This window comes from Microtus oregoni, unplaced genomic scaffold (assembly GCF_018167655.1).
Source record: "Microtus oregoni isolate MIOR12 unplaced genomic scaffold, Mior012 000023F_ref0000262, whole genome shotgun sequence".
Lineage (NCBI taxonomy): Eukaryota > Metazoa > Chordata > Mammalia > Rodentia > Cricetidae > Microtus > Microtus oregoni.
The window spans coordinates 18170032-18191962 of NW_024543082.1; the positions used below are offsets into that span (position 1 = coordinate 18170032).

The 21931-nt window shown below is 42.3% G+C and overlaps 1 protein-coding gene across 2 annotated transcripts in view; it reads left to right on the top strand.

The window, feature by feature from the left end:
* Positions 1-720: 720 nt before the first annotated feature.
* The window catches only part of LOC121462017 (OX-2 membrane glycoprotein-like), a 39275-nt gene continuing 18064 nt past the window's right edge, over positions 721-21931 (top strand). Inside the window, exons 1-2 of one of the 2 annotated variants that reach the window (XM_041673425.1) lie at positions 731-848; positions 12692-12764. In XM_041673425.1, coding sequence (XP_041529359.1) covers positions 834-848; positions 12692-12764 — 88 coding nt within the window. In that variant the 5' untranslated portion in view covers positions 731-833. Of the gene's footprint in view, positions 849-12691; positions 12765-21931 lie in introns of both variants that reach the window. The other variant, XR_005976245.1, reaches the window with a different exon arrangement.

Here is a 21931-nt window from a genome sequence, read left to right on the forward strand (position 1 = left end):
TTCTCACACCAACAGAAATCACCTTGTTTGTTGTTCAGAAAGCTTTCATCAAGGACAAAGAAACGTAAATTCAAGGTAACCTGTGACTCAGTTGAACTACCCTTAGGTTCTCTTCCCTCCCTAACCCACTCCCACTATAGGGCAATCTGATAACAAGAGAGAAAGTGCCTTCAGATGCACTTTTTGTGGAAGTGAGCTCTGAGCCCTGCTGAACTCTAAACCTCTAGATAAGGTGTCACACCTGGTAACACACACACACACACACACACACACACACAGGCCTTTAATACACAAAACTGTAAAATGAAACTGTCCCCTTCTCCAGAGTGTTTGTATGAATTCCCTCATCACTCCAGGCCATTGCTTTCCTTTTTTGCTGGCCAGGACCACCTTCCAGCTGTATGATGGACTGTAATCTGGCGCCCTCTGCTGCAGCAGAGAGGAATGATGAGCAGACGCACGGAGACAAAACATTCATTCGCGTAGGAAAAAAAGATAAATAAATCTAAAACGAGCAAATAAACAAAATCTATAGAATGATTCTTTTACGTTTGCTCAGTCACAATAACAGACGAGGGCTAAACCTGGGTCCCTGGCAGGGGTGGGGACAAGGGGTGGGAGGGAGGGCAAGATCTGGGTCCCTGGCAGGGGTGGGGACAAGGGGTGGGGACAAGGGGTGGGAGGGACGGCGCGTCCACGTTGTGTAGAGGCAAAGCAAAGGGGGTTTTACGTTGAATTGCTGAATACCACTGCTGACAGGTGTTACTAAGATACTCTCCACAGTGGAGGAGCTCAGACCCCAAGAAGTTGGTGTCTAGCTGAGGCCCAGAGCAATGACGGGCAGTCTGGTGAGTGGAGTCTGGGATCAAAAGAGGGCAGAATGAGTTATTCAGAGCCTGTGGCTCTCCGGAGCCCGCCTAGTCAGCCAGCGAGGGAGGCACGGGAATCTGTTCCTTGGAGAAAGGATCTCCTGGACTTGGGACTGCCTAAGTGAACATGGGTCAGGAGAAACCCCAAGATCGCGGGTCCCACGGGATGGGCGGCTTTGCTCCTGGCTGCAGATCCCACTGCGAGGAAAACATGGCTAGTGCGCAATGGCTCCCAGAAGGGGAAGGGTAGTGCTGGGGAACCCCTGTGTTGGTTCTTAATCTGCATCAGGGCACAGCCCAGTGATATTGCTGCTTGCTGCATTCTTGGCCCTTGCCTGGGAAGCCATGAAGCATCATCCAATAGTGCTGCAGCAACCTTCAGAAAGGATGTCAGCTCCGTGGTCGTGCTATATTTAGAGGGGGGCGCCATTTTGAGTCTTCAGTACTGCTTACAAGATAAAAATTTTTAAAAGGATGGGTGGTGATACGCTCAATTCTTTATACACACGAAACTGGTTGAATTGGGTGGAAATCTAAATGCAGTTAAAACCCAAGGTACTGTTTTCATAGGATTGGCAAGACCACAGGCCAGATTTTGCTTTACCTTTCTTAACAAAGAAGAATGGTGGTGTGTGAGCTGGTGTCTCCTGCCCAGCAGATGCTCTTAATCTTTGAACAAGGAATTGCTTTTCTGTTTCACAAATAAACGTGCAGGTAGGGGAGGCTTATTTTTCCCAAGACCTTGTGGCTGCAATGAAGATACCAATTCAGACCCAGGCTGTAATGAACCTCCACCTTCTTGGTGAGAATTACAGAAGGATTTCTTTGTCTACATAATTGGGTTCTCTTGTCAATTCTTGATTGGTCCATCTTTTAGCATCTGCTAAATTCTGGACACTGAACAGGTGTTTTAATCATGGAATTGTTACCTTACCCCCATGATATGACTGCTGTTTTTGCAGCAGACAGGATCCCCGGATTTTTATCATCAGAATGCTATTGTAGATTTTAGAACATTTGCATATGCACAATGAGATCTCTTGGAAGTGGGGCCCAAGACTAAGCAGGAAATTCATTCCTCTTTCTTGTAGATATCTTCTGTGCAGACCCTCAGATAATGGCATGATTAGTTCCTTTCAGTGACTATGACCATCACACGATGGCAAGTGTGGAGTTTTCTATAGTAATATCCTGTCAATACTCAGAAGTTTCAGATATTGAAACATTAGGATTTTTCAGTTTGTTACCTATGCTTCATTTAACCCTGAGAGTGTACTGTCATCTTCCTCCAGGCTCCAGGGAGGTTAAATAAAGTATCTTACCTAATGCATCTGCCATCCACTTTTGGCCTGGGTCTGCCCTGGATAACACCCAGCAATTCTCTCCACTTCCTGGGAAACAGGCGGTCATTATCCTGCTTGAACCAGTAGAGAATATAAATAAAAACTACATGAATTTTTAACAGTGAAGCCTCACGCTTGGCTGCCTGCTGCCCAGTCTCTGTGGGTTTTTGGTTTTGTTTTGTTTTTCACCATCCCGAGGCCCCACTTCTCAGTCTTATATGTGCATTTGTTTTTTTCTTTTCATTCTAAAACACAGTTTATTTCCATTACAGAAGCCAGATAATAATTTTCTTATTACAGCCTTTCCTAGGGCTTTGGTTTCATTTTGAGAGAAAGGCAAAATATCTAAACAATAACAACAACAACAAAATATACAGAACCAACGTACCATAGTCTATGCCTGTGATTTCCTTAAGATAAAGTAAAATGTATTGAAGATAAATACTTAAAAATAAAGTAAAATGAATTGACCGCTGGCAGCAGAGCCAGAGGATACATTGCTGGATTTTTCTAGCTCTTGAGTAGCATAAGGAAGGACAGAGAACAGTCTCAGCAATATAAAGAAAAAATTGCAGAAGTGCCTAGGGCACGTCAGAGTTAAAGCCCCTTCGAAGGTGCTGTCTATGAGCATGAAAGGGGGGTGGCAGAACAGGTACTGTGGAGACTGTATCCTTTTAAGAAGTTTGCTCTTTTGATTAAACCTGAATTTAATAATTTGGTTTGATTGGCTTATTAATTACATCAGTATGGCAGGCATCAAAACCAGGGATTCAAAACTTACATATATGATCTTGAAAACATGCTTAACATATCTCCAAATTTTATTGTTATCGATGACTAACTACTAACCTATGTTTCCTTATTATCCTAACTAGTTTATAATAATAGTGTTCAAAAATTGGCACTTTGATTTACATTTTTAAGTGAACTGCATAAGTACAATACCTTAAACAAGAGTAGAAACATATATACAAAAATAACTTTAAATTAATATTAATATACTATCTTCCACTAAATGATATCAGGTATCTATAACCCAACAAGTAACCAAAGACCCCTCACCCACCTCCAACAACTGGGCATGTGGGCATCATCTTCTCTAGACTGTGTCCTGCTGTCTGCAGGCAAAGGAATTTTTAGGGGTCCCTGAGAAAATTTGAGATAATAGCCAAGTACTGCAAGACTGTAACCTTTTTTGTTATATATCACTTGTCAGGTTTCATGTGGTCTCTCTTGTTCAAACCTGATCCATATTATTCCTGAAGGAATCCACAGCTTTTTGTCTCCTGTGAAAGAAAAAGCAAAAGCATTCTCCAAAACATTTTTAATCTCAACTTGAAAAATACATTTTTTTTACTTCTTTTTTAAAGTTAATTTAGCTCTAAAGTATCTAGGTAGGTTCAGTTCTCCAGTCTTGGTCACAAGCCCATATCTGTCAGCAGCTGTCTTTTACTTATTAGCAATCCAAAAATTCAGAATCAACACAATACTATATAGGATCCAGATTCCCCATGTATTTCCCATCTTTATGTGACTTTTTTTTCTTTTCTATTACTTTTACTCCCTCTTTAAAGATTTTTTTTTAAACTATTTCTTATTCTCTGTGATTGTCTGTAGCCTACACACATTGTAAAACACATTGGGACATGTTTAGAGTTTTCTTATTGCCATCGGGAATTCTTTTACTGCATATCTCTAGTTTTTTTGTCCGTGTGTGAACAAACTTTTAACTGCTAAGCCACAGTTGAGTCCTCCTCATGGCTCTAGTGGCTAACTCTGCTCCAAACACTGGTTGTGAAAGCCAAGCCTAAGGCTTTCAGCCTGGTCAGAGATGCATCACCAGGAACCACATTCAATCCCCTGAATTCTAGAATGCCAATGCATGCAGCAAATGTTATTTTACTTATTTTGTTGTTGTTGTTGTTGTTGCTATTTACCATGAAAAAGCTGCTTACCTGCTTTGCTGTACAGCAGAACTTCTTAAAGGAGCTGTATTTATTTATTTATTTTTTTTGCTCTTTTTACTCTTTTGGCTCTTTGAGTTAGGCCCACCAATCTACTTCCAAATAAATAACAGGGACAGAGACTTATTATTACTTATAAATGCCAGAGCTTAGTATGGCTTGTTTCTAGTCAGCCTTTCTTAATTATCCTATTTATATTTTGGCTTTGGGCTTTTATCTTTCTCTATTTCTGCATACCAGTTCTTCTTTCTCTGTGACTTTTTGTGTAGCTGGGTGGCAGGCCCCTAAAGTCTTCCTTCTTCTCTTTCTTCTTAAACTTCTCTTCCCGGATTTCTCCTTCTATTTATTCTCCCATGCTGTCACGGTGCCACATATCCTTTCTCCTGTCTACCTATTAGCCATTCACCTCTTTATTAGACCAACCAAATGTTTTAAACAGGCAAATTGACACAACTTTACAGAGTTAAACAAAAGCAACTTAAAGAATGCAATGCATCTTTGCAGAATTAAAAAAATATTCTACAGCATCAATGAAGTGTCACACCTTAAAATAATATTCTGAAGTAAATTAAAAGTAGGACAAACCACCCAGTGACTTGAGCTAAGACCGGGTACTAGAACAGGAAGCGAGAGCTTCGCATGGCAGAATTTATTGTGTGAAGTGACTAATGTCTGGTAGGGAGAAGAAGCTGACAGCCAGTGAGACTTTCTTGCTTGGGAAATAATGTCCAGAGCAAACGCTTTATGGGATGAAGTTATGATGAATTTCCTGTCACTCACAAATTTACTAACTTATCTATTCTATCTATTCTTTCAATTGGGAACACTTTAGGCAAAAGAAAGAGGTAATGGAACTAGGGTACAAGAGAGTTTGTTAATTTGAAGGGACTCAAAGGTTGGCATGAGAGCTTACTAAGCAAGCAATATGAGGTCTGAGAGCATGCGTGTGGGTGCTGAGATCTCAGTAGTAGGAAATGGGCTTTGAAGACTCCATAAGGCATCAGGTGGGAACTTACAGCCAATTTCACAATGCCTGTTAGATTGACTCTGGAAATTTCATTAAACATTATGATCTTGTCCTGACAAACCAGCAAGGGCTTGATAATCCTCACAATCATGGTTTTCAGACACACAGTACACAATAATGTTATAGTTGTGCCTATTTTTTTTTTTAAATCAGCAATGCTTTCAGCACAGGGTAGGCTGTGTGGTTGTGTGTCCCAGCCAGTGGGACACGAACAGAGGGTCCCTGATAAACCTGGAAGAGGAATGGAAGGGCAAGAGACATGAGAAATGACAGCTGTTGTTCTTAATTCTGTGGGTTAGACAGTAGAGATGTTATGCGAGGAAGAAGACACAGATACGCGGCGGTCCATCTTGGGTGCACTTTAATGGGGGAGGGGTAACAGGCAGGTAAGGGGCGTGCAGACATGGTAGGAAAGGCGGGGGAAGAGAAGAGAGCGAACTCGCGGAGGCCTTTGCTTTTAACGGGGAATGCAAAGGCTTCTGGGAAATGTATTCCGCGCTTGCGTGCGCTGGCGCTGGAGTCCAGAGGAGTGCTGGGAGTTGTGGTCTTGCAAGAGAACAACATTTCACCCTTTTGGTTTGATTAAAAAAATTGGGGGACCTTAAAGGGTAGGGAATGGGGGCGTAGTCCGGTCTCTCATGGCTTCTTCCTGCTGGCTTTGGGCTTTGAGGGGTCCAGGAAATGTCCGATTATTCTGGCGATGTCCCATTGGCGTCTGAGGTCACTGGTGTCTGGCAATGGCTGGTTGTACCGCTAGCATTTGAAGTCCTGGCTGTCGTCTGAGGTGGCTGATTGAAGAAATCTGTCTGGCTTTTCCTGAGTAGCTGGGTCATCATTAAGATGCTGGAAGGCAAAAGTTGCATTAGTAAAAGGAAAAATCAAAAAAGGGGGGATCTAAGGGAATTTTGGGGGGGAGCTAGGGTGAGGGGGGAGAGGAGATCCAGGTGAGGGAGTCTTAGGGTGTCCGGGATTAAGAATGATAAAAAATTAAATGATACTTATTCCGTTATTCCATTTGTGTTTGATTTGTTTAGATGGGTTGGGCTGGCATCCTGGAGCTTAAAGAGAGTGTCTTAAAGGAAATAAATTTTAGCCGTATATTCCTTAACATTTCAGGGGCCACTGCTGCAGTCAGCGGCTGACCTGCTATGTCAAAGAACTTTGTTGAGGAGAATCTGCTTACCACTTGAGCCCTTGACTCCGTATTTGATGATGGTACCTGTAACGACAGCTAAATGGTTATTTATTAATTTAAAGAAGGGAGGGTGTGTTAACACAGCGACGGATGGGGACCACTGTTTTCCTTAGACTGTATTAGAGGGGACTGAATCCGGCATCCTTTGGAACTTAAGAGAACAAGGTCCAATCCGAGTTACCATGTATGAAGGATTATCTTGAGCTGTGGAGATAAACGGTTTAAGATGTGACAGGTGAATTCAATGAGGAATTCCTTCAAGCTTGGCAATTGTGGGAGTTAAAAGAATTACTCTGAAAGGGCCCTGCCATTTAGGGGAAAGGGGTAAAGGGCGCTGGCCTGTGGGTGAGAGTAATACCTTATCTCCTATTTTAACCGGCGGTGGACATGTATTAGCACATGGTCGAGGTAGTGAGTGATCTGTGAAGTCCCACAGTAGTGAGTGTAAGTGGAAAAGGAGGGGAGTGAGCAGGTGGTCAGGAAGGGGAGAGGTCTCCGATGAGAAGCCGGGGGTTAAGACCGGCCGCCTGTACATGAGTTCAAAGGGTGAGATGAGGAGGGGGCCCCTTGGAAGGGCTCGGAGCCAGAGAAGAGCTAAGGGTAGGAGTCTTACCCAGTCAAGGTGGAGCTCTTGTGACATCTTAACGAGGGCTTCCTTTAAAGAGTGGTTAGTTCATTCTACCTTACCTGATGACTGAGGATGGTACGATATGTGAAAATTCCAGGGGATTCTGAGCACTTTAGACAGATTTTGAGAAATCTGAGAAGTAAACCCTGGACCGTTATCTGACTGAAGTGAAGTTGGGAGTTCAAACCGAGGAATAATCTCTCGGAGAAGAATATCAGAGACTGTCTGGGCTCTCTTGTTAGAGGTGGGGAAGGCTTCAACCCACCCAGACATTGTATCCACCAGAACCAGGAGATATTTAATTCTCCTGACTGTGGGCATATGAGTAAAATCCAGCTGCCAGTCAGTTCCCGGAAGGGAGCCCCTTGCTTGGTGGGTAGAGAAAGGGAAGCTATGATATTTAGTCCTGGGATCTGACTTTTGGCAGATCTGACAGGAGGCAGTGGTGGCTTTTAGAAACCTGATGTCCTCAGGCATGGGTTTGATATGTGTTTTTACAAAATGAAGCAGAGCGTTCTCATTAGGATGAAAAAGCTGGTGTAGGTAGGACAGGATCTGCTGGGTGTTAGGAGATGTCTGCGGGGTTGTGGGCTGTGCTGTAAGGACTCCCTGAGGTAACTGAGGCAGGTCTGAGCTAAGTGCTGCTGTCTTAGCTGCTCTGTCCACCCGGTTATTTCCCTTGGAAACAATAGAACTGTCAGACTGATGGGACCGACAGTAAATAATTCCTATAGCTTTAGGGAGATAGGAGGCTCTTAGCAAGTCCATAATATGCTCTGAGTTGGTAATAGACCCTCCCTTCGCAGCAGTGAGAAGCCCGCGTGAGATAACAGGATATGAAAAGCATATTTAGAATCTGTGTAAACATTTAAAGATTGTCCCGCAGCTAACTGAAAGGCACGGGTGAGGGCTATCAGCTCAGCCTGCTGGTTGGTAGTATGAGCAGGGAGTGCCTTTGCCTCGACTATCTCTGTGTCCGACACTATGGCATAGCCTGCTCTGCGGGTCCCATCACATAGAAAGGAGCTGCCGTCCGTGTACCAGATGTGAGTAGCCTGGGACAGACTGCCCTCCTGTATATGTGAGGGGTGGGGCAGTAGGTCCTCTAGGACCTCAATGCAGGAATGGGATGGAGAATAACACCAGGTTGAGGTAGAAGATTTGAAATGTTGAGAGGTGGGCAGCACTGGAATGTGAGACTTGTATCTTCCACCAGCGCCACCTGAAGCGAAAGAACTCGAGAAGGAGGTAGGGTCTGTAGGCCTTTGTAAGTTAAGAGGTTAGACAGGTTATGATGAGAGAAAACCGTAGTAGGTGCTCCGAAGGTTAGCTTTTTTGACTCACGAATAAGAAATTCTGCAGCTGACAAAGCCCGTATGCAGGGTGCCCAGCCCCGAGTGGTGAGGTCCATCTTCTTTGACAGATAAGCTACAGGTGCAAAGGAAGGTCCCAGTTAATGGCCTAGAACTCCCAGGGCATAGCCCTCTCTTTCTGCTACATAAAGGGAAAAGGGACGAGTTAAATCCGGAAGATGGAGGACTGGGGCCTGGGTAAGGGCCTGTTGGAGTCTCCGGAAAGGTTTGGTGATGGGGTGAAGGAGGGGTTCATGCATAGAGCCGAGAGCTGCTTCATATAGGGGGCGGGCGAGGAGAGAGAATGAGGGAATCCAGGATCACAGGAAACCGGCCACTCCCAGGAATGACAGAACCTCTTCTTTGGTGGAAGGAACTGCAAGAGATTGAATTATTCTTTTTCTGCCTAAGGTGATAGCCTTTTGTGTTGGGGTTATGGTTAACCCCAAATACGTTACCTGGGTGGTGGACAATTGAGCCTTAGAAGGCGAGACTCTGTAGCCCTTTTTGGATAAAAAATTTAATAAGGTGGCGGTGTCAGTCCTGCTAGTCTCCAAAGAGGGGCTACATAGCAGGATGTCATCGACATAGAGTACCACTTTTGATTTAAGGAGGGACAGTGAGAGCAGATCAGAGGCCAGAGCCTGGCCAAAGAGGTGTGGGCTGTCCCGGAATCCCTGAGGGAGAACGGTCCAGGTTAGTTGTGTGGAGAAATTAGTATCAGGATCTGTCCAAGTGAAGGCAACGATGTTCTGAGACTGAGGGCTGAGAGGAATAGAGAAAAAGGCATCCTTTAGGTCTAAGACTGAGAAGTGGGAGGTCCCTGAATGAATGTTAGACAGAAGTGTGAGAGGATTAGGTACCACTGGGTGTAAAGGAACGACAGCAGAATTGATGAGCCGGAGGTCCTGAACCAAACGATAAGTTCCGTTAGATATTTTGACAGCCAGTATAGGAGTGTTAAAGGGGGATGAGGTGGGGCAAAGCAGCCCCTTCCTCAAGAGATCAGAGATTATAGGTTTTAGTCCTTTGAGGCTTTGGGAAGGAAGCGGGTACTGGGCTTGAGTGATATACCCAGTAGGGTTTTTTAACTGAATAACAACGGGGGGGGGGGGGGGTGGTGGCAACACCTGGGTTTTGGATATCCCACACGAGAGGGTCCACCTGGGAAGCTGGGAGGGGAAAAGGCATGTTAGTATCAGAGGGTCGCGGAGCCAGGAGAAGCAGTAGCTGTGTCACCGACGAATCTGAAATGAAACAGGTGGGGGGCGCAAAAGAAATGGAAGCTCCCAGCTTGGTCAGAAGATCCCTTCCCAAGAGTGGGACTGGACAGGTTGGTAGAACTAGGAATGAATGAGTGAGAAAGATACTTCTAAATATGCAATTGAGAGGTGGAGTTTGGAGAGGTAGATAAGGCTGTCCCCCTACCCCAACAATAGGGGAACTTGAGGGGGAGGTTGACCCCCCAAATTCCCTTAGAACCGAATATGTTGCTCTGGTGTCCAAGAGAAAAGAGATGAGGCGTCCCGACACTGTAAGAAGTACCCGCGGCTCCTGGTTGCAGATGGGCTTAGCAGTTGGGTTGTCGGTGGAGGAGCCTGGGAACCTTCAGTCTTCCAGAGCCAAACCCAATAGGTCAACCTGAGGGTCCTCTGGGGCGGCTGCCCCCACGTCATCGAACGCACGAGGGCTGTCTGTGGACCAATGACCCTCCCTGTGACACCTTGGGCAGGGGCCCCTTGGGTTGCGATGGGGATTGGGGCATGCCTTTGCCCAGTGACCTGTCTTACCACACTTGAAGCATGGGCCGGGGGGCGGGAGAGCCGCGCGCGGAGGCCGGGCAGTGGAGTCCATCACCTCGGCTGGCCTGGCGGGTGCGGTGATCACGTGGCAATGATTCCAGGCCTTGTCATTCCTCGCGTGGTGGTAGATCTTGAAGGCCATCTCCAGGATCTGTGCCTGTGGGGTTATGGGACCCTTCTCCAAATGTCTGAACTTTGCCTTTATGTCTGAGTAGCACTGGTTGACGAAGTGAGTCATCAGAAGCTGTCTGCCCTCCGTGGATTCTGGGTCCATGTTTGTGAATTGTAACATAGCTTTAGTAAGACAGTCAAGAAATGCAGAAGGATTTTCCTTAGTGTCCTGGAAAATTTCTGCAAGTTTAGAATAATTTACTGGTTTGAGAGCGGCCTTCCTTAATCCCACCAGGAGGCAGGTTAGGAATCAGTCTCTGGCCAGGATGCCCCCGGGGGAGCTGTAGTCCCAGTGGGGTTCCTGGTCGGGCACGGCCTCTGCGCCGGGTGGATAAGAAGGCTGAGTCTGATGCACTTCATCAGCATGCAGTCTCGCCTGCTCCCAGACCCGTCAGCATTCCTCAGGAAGCAAGTTGTTACAGAGAATCATATGAATATCATGGTAAGTTAGGTTGTAAGATTGGGTTAAATATTGAAACTCTTTTGTAAAATTAGTGGGGTCAGCTGTGTATGACCCTAGTAGCTTAGAAATATGTGAAAGTTCTGATAAGGCGAACGGAGCGTGGACCCTCATCAATCCCTCAGCGCCAGCTACTTCCCTTGAGGGCAGGATGGTAGCTGGTTTGAGTTGATCAGAGTCTGCTGTTGCAGCAGCGGTGGTGGCTCGCGAGCTCATGAGGGGAGGGGTGAAATTAGGCGCAAGGCAGCGGGTGGGGTTAGGGCCTGAGGGGGTTTTGGAAGACCGAGGCAGAGGGGTGGGGCGGGGAGGTGAGTCGGAAGATTCCGAAGACAGTCTCTGCCTTCTGTGACAGGATGAAATTGTTAGCTGCCTATGAGGTCATGTCTGGCGGCAGGAGAAGTCCGGTGAAGGTAGATCAGAAAGGCTGGGATATATGAGACGTGGGGAGTGAGATTTTTCGGGGGATTTAGAGGAACGGGAAGACAACCCAGAAGGATATTTATGCGGAACTCCTGGAGACCTAGGAATGGAGCGTTTAGAGGCATGGGGGGAAGGTGTAGGCGACTCCTTTTTGTACCTAAAAGAAACTTTTGAAGGGGGGAGATAGGGGATGTGGCCCCCGATTGGGCAGGGCGGGAAGGGGTGATCCCACGAGGTCGGGGGGGTGGGGGGTCGTCAGCGGGGTTCATGGTCGGAGCGGAGGGCTGGGAGCCCATGGCGGGAGTGGAGGGTTCCTGGATGGAGGGCAATGCAAAAAACATGTGAGCAGGTGAACAGTGAGATGAAGTAGATGGATCAGTCTTTAGGGCGATGTAGAAAAAGGCCATCACGTACATCAATTCTTTCCATTTAGCTGATCGGTGACAAAAATTGGCCAACTCCCGCAGAGTGTCAGGGTCAAACGACCCTTGGGAGGGCCAGTGGATAGAACCTGTAAATTGTACTTAGGCCAAGTTTTGGAACAAAGCCGTGTTAACTTAGATAGTTTTATGGAGGGGATGAGGGCGTGAGGCTCAAGAGCTTCCAGAAGCTGCCCGAGTGGGGAGGATGGGGGAACCGGCTTAGAATGTTTAGAGCCCATAGCTGAAGCACAGCCTGCCCACAAAAAGGTACCGGAGTACCACGAACACGGCGGCCACAAATACAGGTGTCCGAGTATTTGTGGGGTGTGTTATGGCTTAATTGGCCCGAGCCCAGCTACCGGACGGGGGAAAAAAGCCCCGGCTGGGAGGAGACAATTAAGCTTATCGGGGCTGACCGTACAGCCCAAAAAGGCACCGCAGTGGAGCGGTCCGGGAAGAGGACAGGAAAAAAAAAAAAGAAAAAGAGAGAAAAAGGCCAGAAGCACCAGACTCCCGGGCGCGGACTGAGGCAGGTTTCAGCTGAGGGCAAAAAGCCGGGGGTGGGAAGGGGAGTGAGGTTGGCGACCTTGCCCAGGACGCGCCAAAGAAAGCCGGCCGGACATTCTCTGAGCGCCCCGGGGGGAAGGAAGTCAACTTAGGTTAACTCACGGATCAGACGATGGTAGATGGCCTGGGCTAGCCAAGGTACTGCCTGGGTGTATCCTGCCAGCATAAAGCCTGAATGCTAATATTCGTACCCTTTTCTTATTATAAATGTGCGACAACTATAGGGGATAGCAGGTAGGACAGGGATAGATGTGCTGGGTTCTTAAGACTACTTCTTGCTGATATGTGGGAATTGAAATCTTGGGGGACATCAAAATTTAGTCCGTTTATAGCCCTGTGTTTTGTTTCCATGCAACTCTGGTGGGTAAACACTTGGAGTCCAACATTTCCTGAAGCAGGTAATACAAGGACAATTCCCTGGCTCTGTCCCAACTCAATCCCTCATTTCTATCATTTGCTTTCTGTCTTCAGGTATTCAGGAGACTTTTCTGCCATCTCTCCACCTACACCCTGATTTGGGCCATGGTGCTGGCCACAGATCAAGGTAAAGTAAAATGTAGAAAATAGTGACTCTCAGAGGTGCATAAGCTTAATTTTTCCTGTTCAAAACACAAGCTCACACCACTCTCTCTGAATTTCCTAATTTTTCTGGTTATTGAAAGAAGGCCATTGCTCACAGTATGCTGGCTTTGCTATTGTTAGTAGTCACTTTTCATATGATGTTGTTCATCATTAGCCTCCTGAGGAAGGCACTGCCCACAATGGATTGGTAGGCTTCATACCCACCCACAGTCCTGACACACTTTGCCCATTACAGCATTTACTTACTTTGTGGCAGAATTGAAAAGGATTCCAAACAAGCACCAAAGAATTGCTAAATTTCCCACTAAGAGAGATCCTGTATATTCATGCTTACCCATATGATCAATTCCCATTTTTATCATCTTCCCATCTTGCTTTCTAAAAGAAATACCTTTGTTTTTCCCCTAATGTGTTCTGTAAGATCTCCAAAAGTTTTTAGGCAACATCAACCTACATTCCAAAACTTCCCTTAGCTTTGAGAGATTCTCATCATCAAATTACCAGCTAGATAAAACTTAGTCCAGGGTATCTTGGTTGCTATTCCCTCATTTGTTCTCCAATACTCTAGGAAATATTTGTATGGCCTTCTTCTTCCTGCTTATAATTGTTAGTATTTCTTCTGTTTGGTTATACTTAAAGAACAAAGTTTATTGTTTTTCTGTACGTCTATATGTTGGCTATCATTTTAGTATTTAAGTCCCTGCTGTTGTCTGATGTGGAAAGGAAGAGGTTTGTAAGGAGGCATCTATTCATTTTTGTTGTAATAGGGGCTGCGGGCCACTTCCTGCCACCCTGTTAGCTTTACCCGAAATAATTACATGGAAACTGTATTCTTTTAAACATTGCCTGGCCCATTAGTTCCAGCCTCTTCTTGGCTAGCCCTTTCATATTGACCTAACCCATTTCTAATAATCTGTGTAGCCCACAAGCTGGTAGCCCACAAGCTAGCTTACCATGAATCATCTTAACCTGCATCTGCCTGGAATGGGAGAATCAGGGTGACTCACTGACTCAGCTTCTTTCTCCCAACATTCTGTTCTGTTTACTCCGCCTACCTAATTTTCTGTCCTATTAAAGGGCCAGGGAAGTCTCTTTATTTAACCAATGAAATTAACACAAAACAGAAGACTCTCCCCCATCACATATTCAATCTCTTTGGTTCCCAATAAATGTAGTTAGTATTAGTATTAAATCTCTCCATCAGAGAAATGCTTATCAAGTATTACAGATGCTCAATGCATTACATTTACGTTACCATTTGATTATGATGATTTATGAATCTTGCTATGAGTTCAGCTGTAATTGTAGTTTAAAAGGTTTGTGGGAATTTCTCTTCTATTATAATGTAGATAGTGTTCAGAAAGAGTAAAATTTTAAGACGAATTTCAAGTTCAGTTTGGAAATATATTTTATATGTGGTTTAAAAAGCTTATTCATTCTCTCACTTACTAGTGTACATATCAGAGAAATATATATATATATAAACATATGATGGATTTATAAATCTAGTATATTCAAATAAAATATAAAACCACACATAAACATATTTTCAAATTTTCTATATAATACTTGAATTTTTGCCTTAATAGTTTAATATTATGGAATTGAGGGTTCTGAGAGATATACAGAAAACTCTATTTTTTTTCAAGACAGGGTTTCTCTGTAGATTTGAAGCCTGCCCTCTTATAGACTAGGTTAGACTCGAACTCGCAGATATTAGCCTGCCTCTGCCTCCTGAGTGTTGGGATTAAAGTCATGTGCCACCACTATCTAGCAGAAATCTCTAATATTATGACTGTGAATTTATAAGTTGCTATGATAGTTACATAAGCGTTTGCTTTATATATTTCAGTGTTAGGTTGTCAAGTATATGAGGTTTTATTATTAGTATGTTTTCTCATGTTGGATTGCTTCCCTCATCATTTTATAGTTCTTTGGCTTTTCCATATGAAAAGTGCGAATGGATTAATGTTAAAATGCTTACGTCTATTCTTTGAGTTTTTCTTTAATCCTTTGCCTATATATATCCCTATGTGTGGCATTCTGGGGGAATGTCATGGCCTGGCCTTCTGGCCTACTAATTCCTTATTCAGTATTAGCCATTCTACTAATTTAAACCCTTTTTTGAAATTTTGTGTTTTCTATTCTTCACATCTCTAATTTCTACCATTTACAATTTTACTATTTTTTTTTACTCACCCATGTCCATGCCAAAATGCTTGTTGATTTATGATTCCTGGATCTATTTGTTGTGAGTCCTTGGATATAGTATTTATTATTCCTTTTTAATAGTATTCCTTCTCTCAAATGTTTAGTAATTTGCTATTGGTTATTTGTTATTACATGGATACTAATCCATTAAGTCACCTGTCATATATAAGTGACCTGCATTGCAGAGAAGAAATTATCGCCATAACATCTAATGAAAATAGAGAACATGTAGATTATTAGTTGAGTGTCAAAACTTCTTGATCATATGAAGTCTTCCACAGCATCATCTTGTACATCACTTTCCTTGTATGTTTTCTCAGTCTTGGTTTCCAGAGCCTGAGTTCACTGTGGTGCTCCCTCCCTCTCTGTGGTGTGTGTGAGTGTGTGTGTGTGTGTGTGTGTGTGTGTGTGTGTGAGAGAGAGAGAGAGAGAGAGAGAGAGAGAGAGAGAGAGAGAGAGAGAGTTTTCTGGTTATAAAACATTTTGGGAGTATAATTAAATTAATATATGCTTATTATTAACATTATGATATATGTGTAAGTAAACAGTAAAATGAATCACTGCCCATGAATCTCATCCAGTGGCTTTTCTATGCTCTCTTTATACTGATGAACTCATTCTCTTGTAAGGATGCTGCATGCTACTTTCTCTCTGTTACTCTACAGGACTAGTTAGCATTAACTAGACCAGTAAACAATGTTCACAGGGACTGGATCACATGAGCATGAACTTCACAATCAGGCTGCATGGATCCCAGATGTAGTTTGCAAATGTATAAAAAGTCTGGTATCCACAAGCAAAAGAAAACTTGACACTTCTCTTTCTGAGGCTGGCTTATTTTTGATTATATGTTGATGGTCAGTTTCATCCATCTTTGAACAAAGTTATTCTTTTTTAGTTTTTAATGTCATTCTTTATGAATAATTGATATGCTATTTTGAATATATTCCACATTTTCCTTATTCATTCTTCTGTCGATGGGTACCCAGGCTGATTTTATAAGTTGGTTTTGTAATGATACTATAATATACAGTGGATGTGCAAGTATTCCTATGGGAAATTGACTTATAATTCTTTCTGTGATGGGTGTGCCAGTTTGCAGTCCACAAACTATGTTTAAAAATATGTGTTTCCCTGCATAATTGTCATGATTCATTATTATTTGATGTCATTTCAACAGGTGAGATGGCATCTCAACGTTGTTTTAATTTTCTCTTCCCTGAAGGCTAAGGATGTTGAGCATTTTTAATGTGTTTATGGATATTTGTACTTCATCTTTTAAAAATTTTATTCATTCTCCTGAAGTTTAAACAACATGCTTTGAACATATTAACCAAATTCCTAACTCCTGACCTTTCCTTTATACATCCTGTGTTCTATTTTTTGTTGTTTATTGTTTCTGTTATTTGGTTGTTTGCTAGATTGGTTGATTTGTGGACTGGGATATTTGGTTTAGTTTTGTTATTTTTGTTATTGTTGTTGCTTATATGGTTTAGTATAAAGGAGAGTAATGTGAATATACATGTATTTGAAATGCAGGTTGAATACAGACACCAATGCATAGTAAGCAAGGACATTCACATTGTTCAGAGAAGATCATCACCAGATCCAATGTCTGGGTTCCATTTCCCTATCAATAGTTTATTAGGGGTAATAATATTTACTTCTGTTTGGGTATTTGATAGATATTAATGATCTTTTTACTCAATCTCACTCTCTGGTGTTGCTACTGCTTGTGTGCACATATGATAAGACAAGCACATTAGCAAGACTCATGACGACTCTCATAAGAACATGAACTGGAATTTTCTTCGAAAAGATTTTCCAGAGACCTTGTATAAAGCATGAGATGGCTATGAAGTACGGGATGTTATTGGGAAAAATATCCCTATATCCTCAGGGGCAAGCAATAGAATCCAGGGACTCCAAGGTACTGCCTTGAAAAAAGAATTTTCTGCCCTTTCACAGTGGTGGACAACACTTAAAACTTCCCAATGATTACTATGTGTTCTGGCATATCCTGATGAGAAATTTTATCTATATGTACACACACATATATAACAAATATGATGTATATCTGTATCATTGATATCTATATAATCTACATTTGTATATCCTTTTATATACATATCATCTCCATCTATATCTATATCTATATCTATATCTATATCTATATCTATATCTATATCTATATCTATATCTATATCTATATCTATATCTAGCTATAGCCAGTCAGACTGATGTTGTAAATATCCAAGAAAGGCCAATATACCCTTGAATTAAACTCCTAAGAATAAAGCTATTTCCCATCTCATACTTTTTAAATTAACAGTCCATCTACCCATCAAGTTAAGGATCCACTTCATTGTGCCACTCAGCTCCTCACTTCTCCTAGAAACCCCAGAAAAGATTTCATGGTTCTCCAATACACGTGCTCTTGGCCAGATCTCTTTCTATGGGTGCACTCTGTGTTTTACTGTAATTTTAATAAATCTACACTTTTCTTATCAATAAGTTACTGCTTTTTTCTATTTCTTGTTCAGTTATTTGCCCCAAGTACAAAGAACCTGGGATTCCATCATAGAAGAGCCCTAACATACCCTCTAGTAACATATATTTATAAACTTTCTGGAGGAGAGAATAGCAAGAAAATTGAAAATTTTGCAAAGAAGAATAATACAAAAAATAATTTGAATAAATTTTTCTGAGAATTTTATATATGAACACTGCATAATTTTTCCTTACCTCTCCTAACTCTAATTCTTCTTCTGTTCTCCCTTCCTTATGAATTCTCCCACTGTATCTTAACTATCTGAAATTCTTATGTAGAGTTTTCTAGGCTGGCCTCCCACTCACAGAGATCTGACAACCTCTCTGAGCACTGAGCTTAAAGATGTGCAGCACTGAGCCTTGATAGAAAAAAAGGAGGAAGGAGTCATCCTAGTTAGGGTCCCTGTTCCTGTGACAAATATTCTGAACCAAAGCAGCGTGGGGAGGAAAGGCTTATTTTGTTCACAGTTCCTCTTACAGTTTATCCTCAGAAGCAGCAAGGGCATGAACTCATGCAGGAGCTGATGCAGAGGCCATGGAGGGGAGCTGCTTACTCGCTTGCTTCCCAGGACTTGCTCAGCCTTCCTTTTTTTAAATTGATTTTTATTGAGCTTTACATTTTTCTCAGCTCCCTTCCCTGCCTCTCCCCTCTCCCTAGCAACCCCCCTCTAAGGTCCCCATGCTTCCAATTTACTCAGATCTTGTCTATTTCTATTACCCATGTAGATTAGGTCAATGTCTTAGGGTCCTCGTTGTAGCCTTACTTATATAGAAGGCAGGACCATCAGCCCAGCAATGGAAGCAGCAGTGGCCATCCTCCCTTAGCTTTTACAATGGTTAATGATTAACCCCCTTTGAAGGGGAGCTTTGGATTAGGGAAGGTGGAAGTCAGTCTCACTTGGAAGTCCAGCTGGAAAGTAAGCTATGACTGATTGTGAAGACTTTCATCATTGGATATAATGGACTTCTCACTGTATTGCCTTCTCCATCTTTTCATGTTTCTTTTGTACAAGAATCAGGTAACTCTATTTTTTTTTGTTTCTACAGATTTTTACCTAGAAGTCAATGTTAAATACACACTAGGTTACAGGATATTTACTTTTATGCCAAGAGGTAACGAAAAATGTATGATAACTTTTGTGTGTTAATCATGCACCTATATAATCACACAACTAGCAAATCGTTTAATATGAGCATATTTGAAACAATGAGTACAAAATGGGATAAGGGTGAGAATAACAGCAAGCATACTGCTTCTGAGGTATGTACAACTTGCTCAAACTATAGTTTCATGCATGTCTGTTTCATGTAATAAAAATTGCAGACCAGCTGGATGCAAAGGATCTCTTCAAAAATCTGTCATTTCCTTTTAATTATGCCTCTATTCACAGTCAAATAGCACACACATCTTTTAATGTTGAGACTGACTTCTTTTTAGGCCCTTCTTGGTCATAAAGACTTTTTTTTACTATGTGGGCAAGCCTATACATAATTTGCTTCATGTCTTTGTCTATCATTATGAACTAGTCTAATTTAAGAATCATGAAATAGCTCTGGCTATGAAGGAAAAGAGAACCTGGGAGCAAGTGATGATGAGGGGCAAAGCAGTATAGGGGCTGTGGTAGAATCAGTGATGGGCAGCTTGGTTGTTACCTTTTCTGAGGTTTGCTACTTTAGGTTTTCACGTGTAGTGTTCATTCTTTCCCAGAAGGCAGGTCCAACCTACCTGTGGAAATCGAAGTGTTTGTAGTAACTTTTAACTGTTAGATGACTATTTTTTTCAAGACTGTGAGTCAGGTAATGTCAAGCCTATTTCTGAGATGGAAATGTGGATGTGCAGGAAAGGAAAATATTGCTAGAAGACCACAGTCCTGTGAACCATTCAGGTGAAGCATTGGCACAGAACTGACTGATGAACACAGTGTTTCTCTAAATTGTCAGCTTCCATCACGTGTTCACATTAAGAGAGACTTACATAGATCTAATCTACATGGGAAGTAGAAAAAGACAAGATCTCCTGAGTAAATTGGGAGCATGGGGACCTTGGGGGAGAGTTGAAGGGGGGAGGGGAGAGGCAGGGAGGGGAGCAGAGAAAAATGTAGAGCTCAATAAAACTCAATAAAAAACAAACAAATAAAAAAGGCGAGAATGTAGGCAAGCATGCTGCTTCTGATGTATGTACAACTTGCTCAAACTACAGTTTCTAAGTTTGTTTTATGTAAATATAAGAATAGCAGACCAGCTAGAAGCAAAAGATCTCTTCACAATATCTCTTATTTCCTTTAAATTGTACCCATGTTCACAGTCAAATAGCATACATGCATTTTATGATTGAGATTGACTTCTTTGGAGGCTCTTTTGTGTTGTTGTTGGGTTTTGTTTGTTTTTTTTGAGACAGGGTTACACTGTGTCTATCCTTGACTGTCCTGGAACTCCGACAGTAGACTAGACTGACCTTGAACTCACAAGCATTTGCCTGTTTTTCTTTCGTGAGTGCTGATATTGAAGGACTGTGTCACCACTGTCCAATTTGAGACTTTTCTTGACCACTAAGACATTTTTATTGTATCGATAAGCCTATAAATAATTTGCTTCATGGATTTGTCTATCCTTATAAGCTAATCTAATTTAAGATTTCAATAGATATTGTGTTATTATGACTGCTCATTCCAAGTGATTGGCGTAATAGCATTTAATCCATCAGCTTTCTTCAGGTTGAGGCGATAACCAGTGTTCTTCAGAATTCAGTTGAGGAGTCTAGAGAGCTGGCTCTGTAGGTAAGAGATGAAAGAATGTCACACACTGTTGGAGGCCCCAAGTTCTGTTTCAAGCACCTACATTACTAGATGCACAAACATCTGTAAATTCAGCTGTGTGATATCAAAAGACCTGCTCTATCCTCTGTGGGCACATGCACTCAAGGGCACACACTCCAGACACAAAAATAATTTTAAAAAATAGAAAAAAAAATTGAAAAAACATTAGAGACATTCAGGAGCAGAGACAAAATCCATGTTGAACTTAAAAGAGAGACTTAGGTTTAATGATAAAGTTTCTGCTTAGCATGAGTGGGTCCTGGGTTCAATGCCTAGTACTAAGCAAGAATAGTGAATAAAAAATTGAATGATTAAATAAAGTGCATGATGAGGAAGACCTCTTGTGAAATAGCTCTGACTATAAAGGAGAAGATACCCTGGGAGAAAATGATAATGAGGGACAAAGTACTGATGCTCTTGTGGAATCAGTAATAACCAGCTTGGTTGTTACCTTTTTTGTGTTGCTAATTTAGGGTTTCATGTGTAGTGTTTAATCTTTCCCTGAAGTCAGGGAGGAAACTATCTGTGGAAACTAGAGTGTCTGTGGTGACTTGTAACTGTCAGATAACCCATGTTCTCATTCAGTAGGTAACACCCAAACAGTTGAAAATGGTGAGGTACAGGAAAGTAAAAAATTGTTAAAGATCACAGTCTTTAAATGAACCCTAGTAAAGCATGAACGCCGAACTAACCGAACAACCCAGTGTTTCTATAAACAATAAACTTGCCTCAAGTGTTTGAGAATGTGGTATCGTGAATGTAAATGGTCCCCATAAACTCATAAGGAGTGGCACCACTTGGAGGTGTGGCTTTGTCGGAGTAAGTGTGGCCTTATTGGAGGAAGTGTGTCACAACAGAGGCAGGCTTTGAGGTCTAATGTATATTCAAGACACACTCGGTGTCTCAGACCTCTTCCTGTCACCTGTCACCTGTGAGTCATGATGTAGGACTCACAGCATGTCTGCATGCATGCCATTATGTTGCAACATGATGATAATGGACTAAACCTCTGAAATTGAAAGCAAACCACCCCAATTAAATGTTTTTACTTTATACGAGTTGCTGTGTTCATCGTGCCTCTTTGGGGTTTGTGATGCTTTTATGCGGTTTAGATTCACCACATTTATTTTGTAAATTTTTGAAACACAGTTGCTTGTAATTTGATCATAAACATGAGATGGGTGAAAAGCTAATAACATCATATGAATAAGATAAATACCATGTGTGGTTCGGTTCTTAACCTTTGTATTTAAATTAAACAGACACTCGGGGAAATGGGTAGTACTCCACAGCAGTTTTCAGATTCCTTTCCTTTTACTATCTGTGTCATAGCTCCTCACACTATGGGCTTATTTTATCTGTTGTTGACATAAACAATAGATAAAAGATGACCACTCATCTATTCAGTTGTTTCTGGTTCCATCATATTGGTAGAATTTATTTAAAGAAAATGTAGTTTATTTAATATCATTCTTGAATGAATTCTTTGTGCAGTACTCTAATTTGTTTATACAATCTATTCTTTTTAGTATAGTATTTTATTAATTATTTG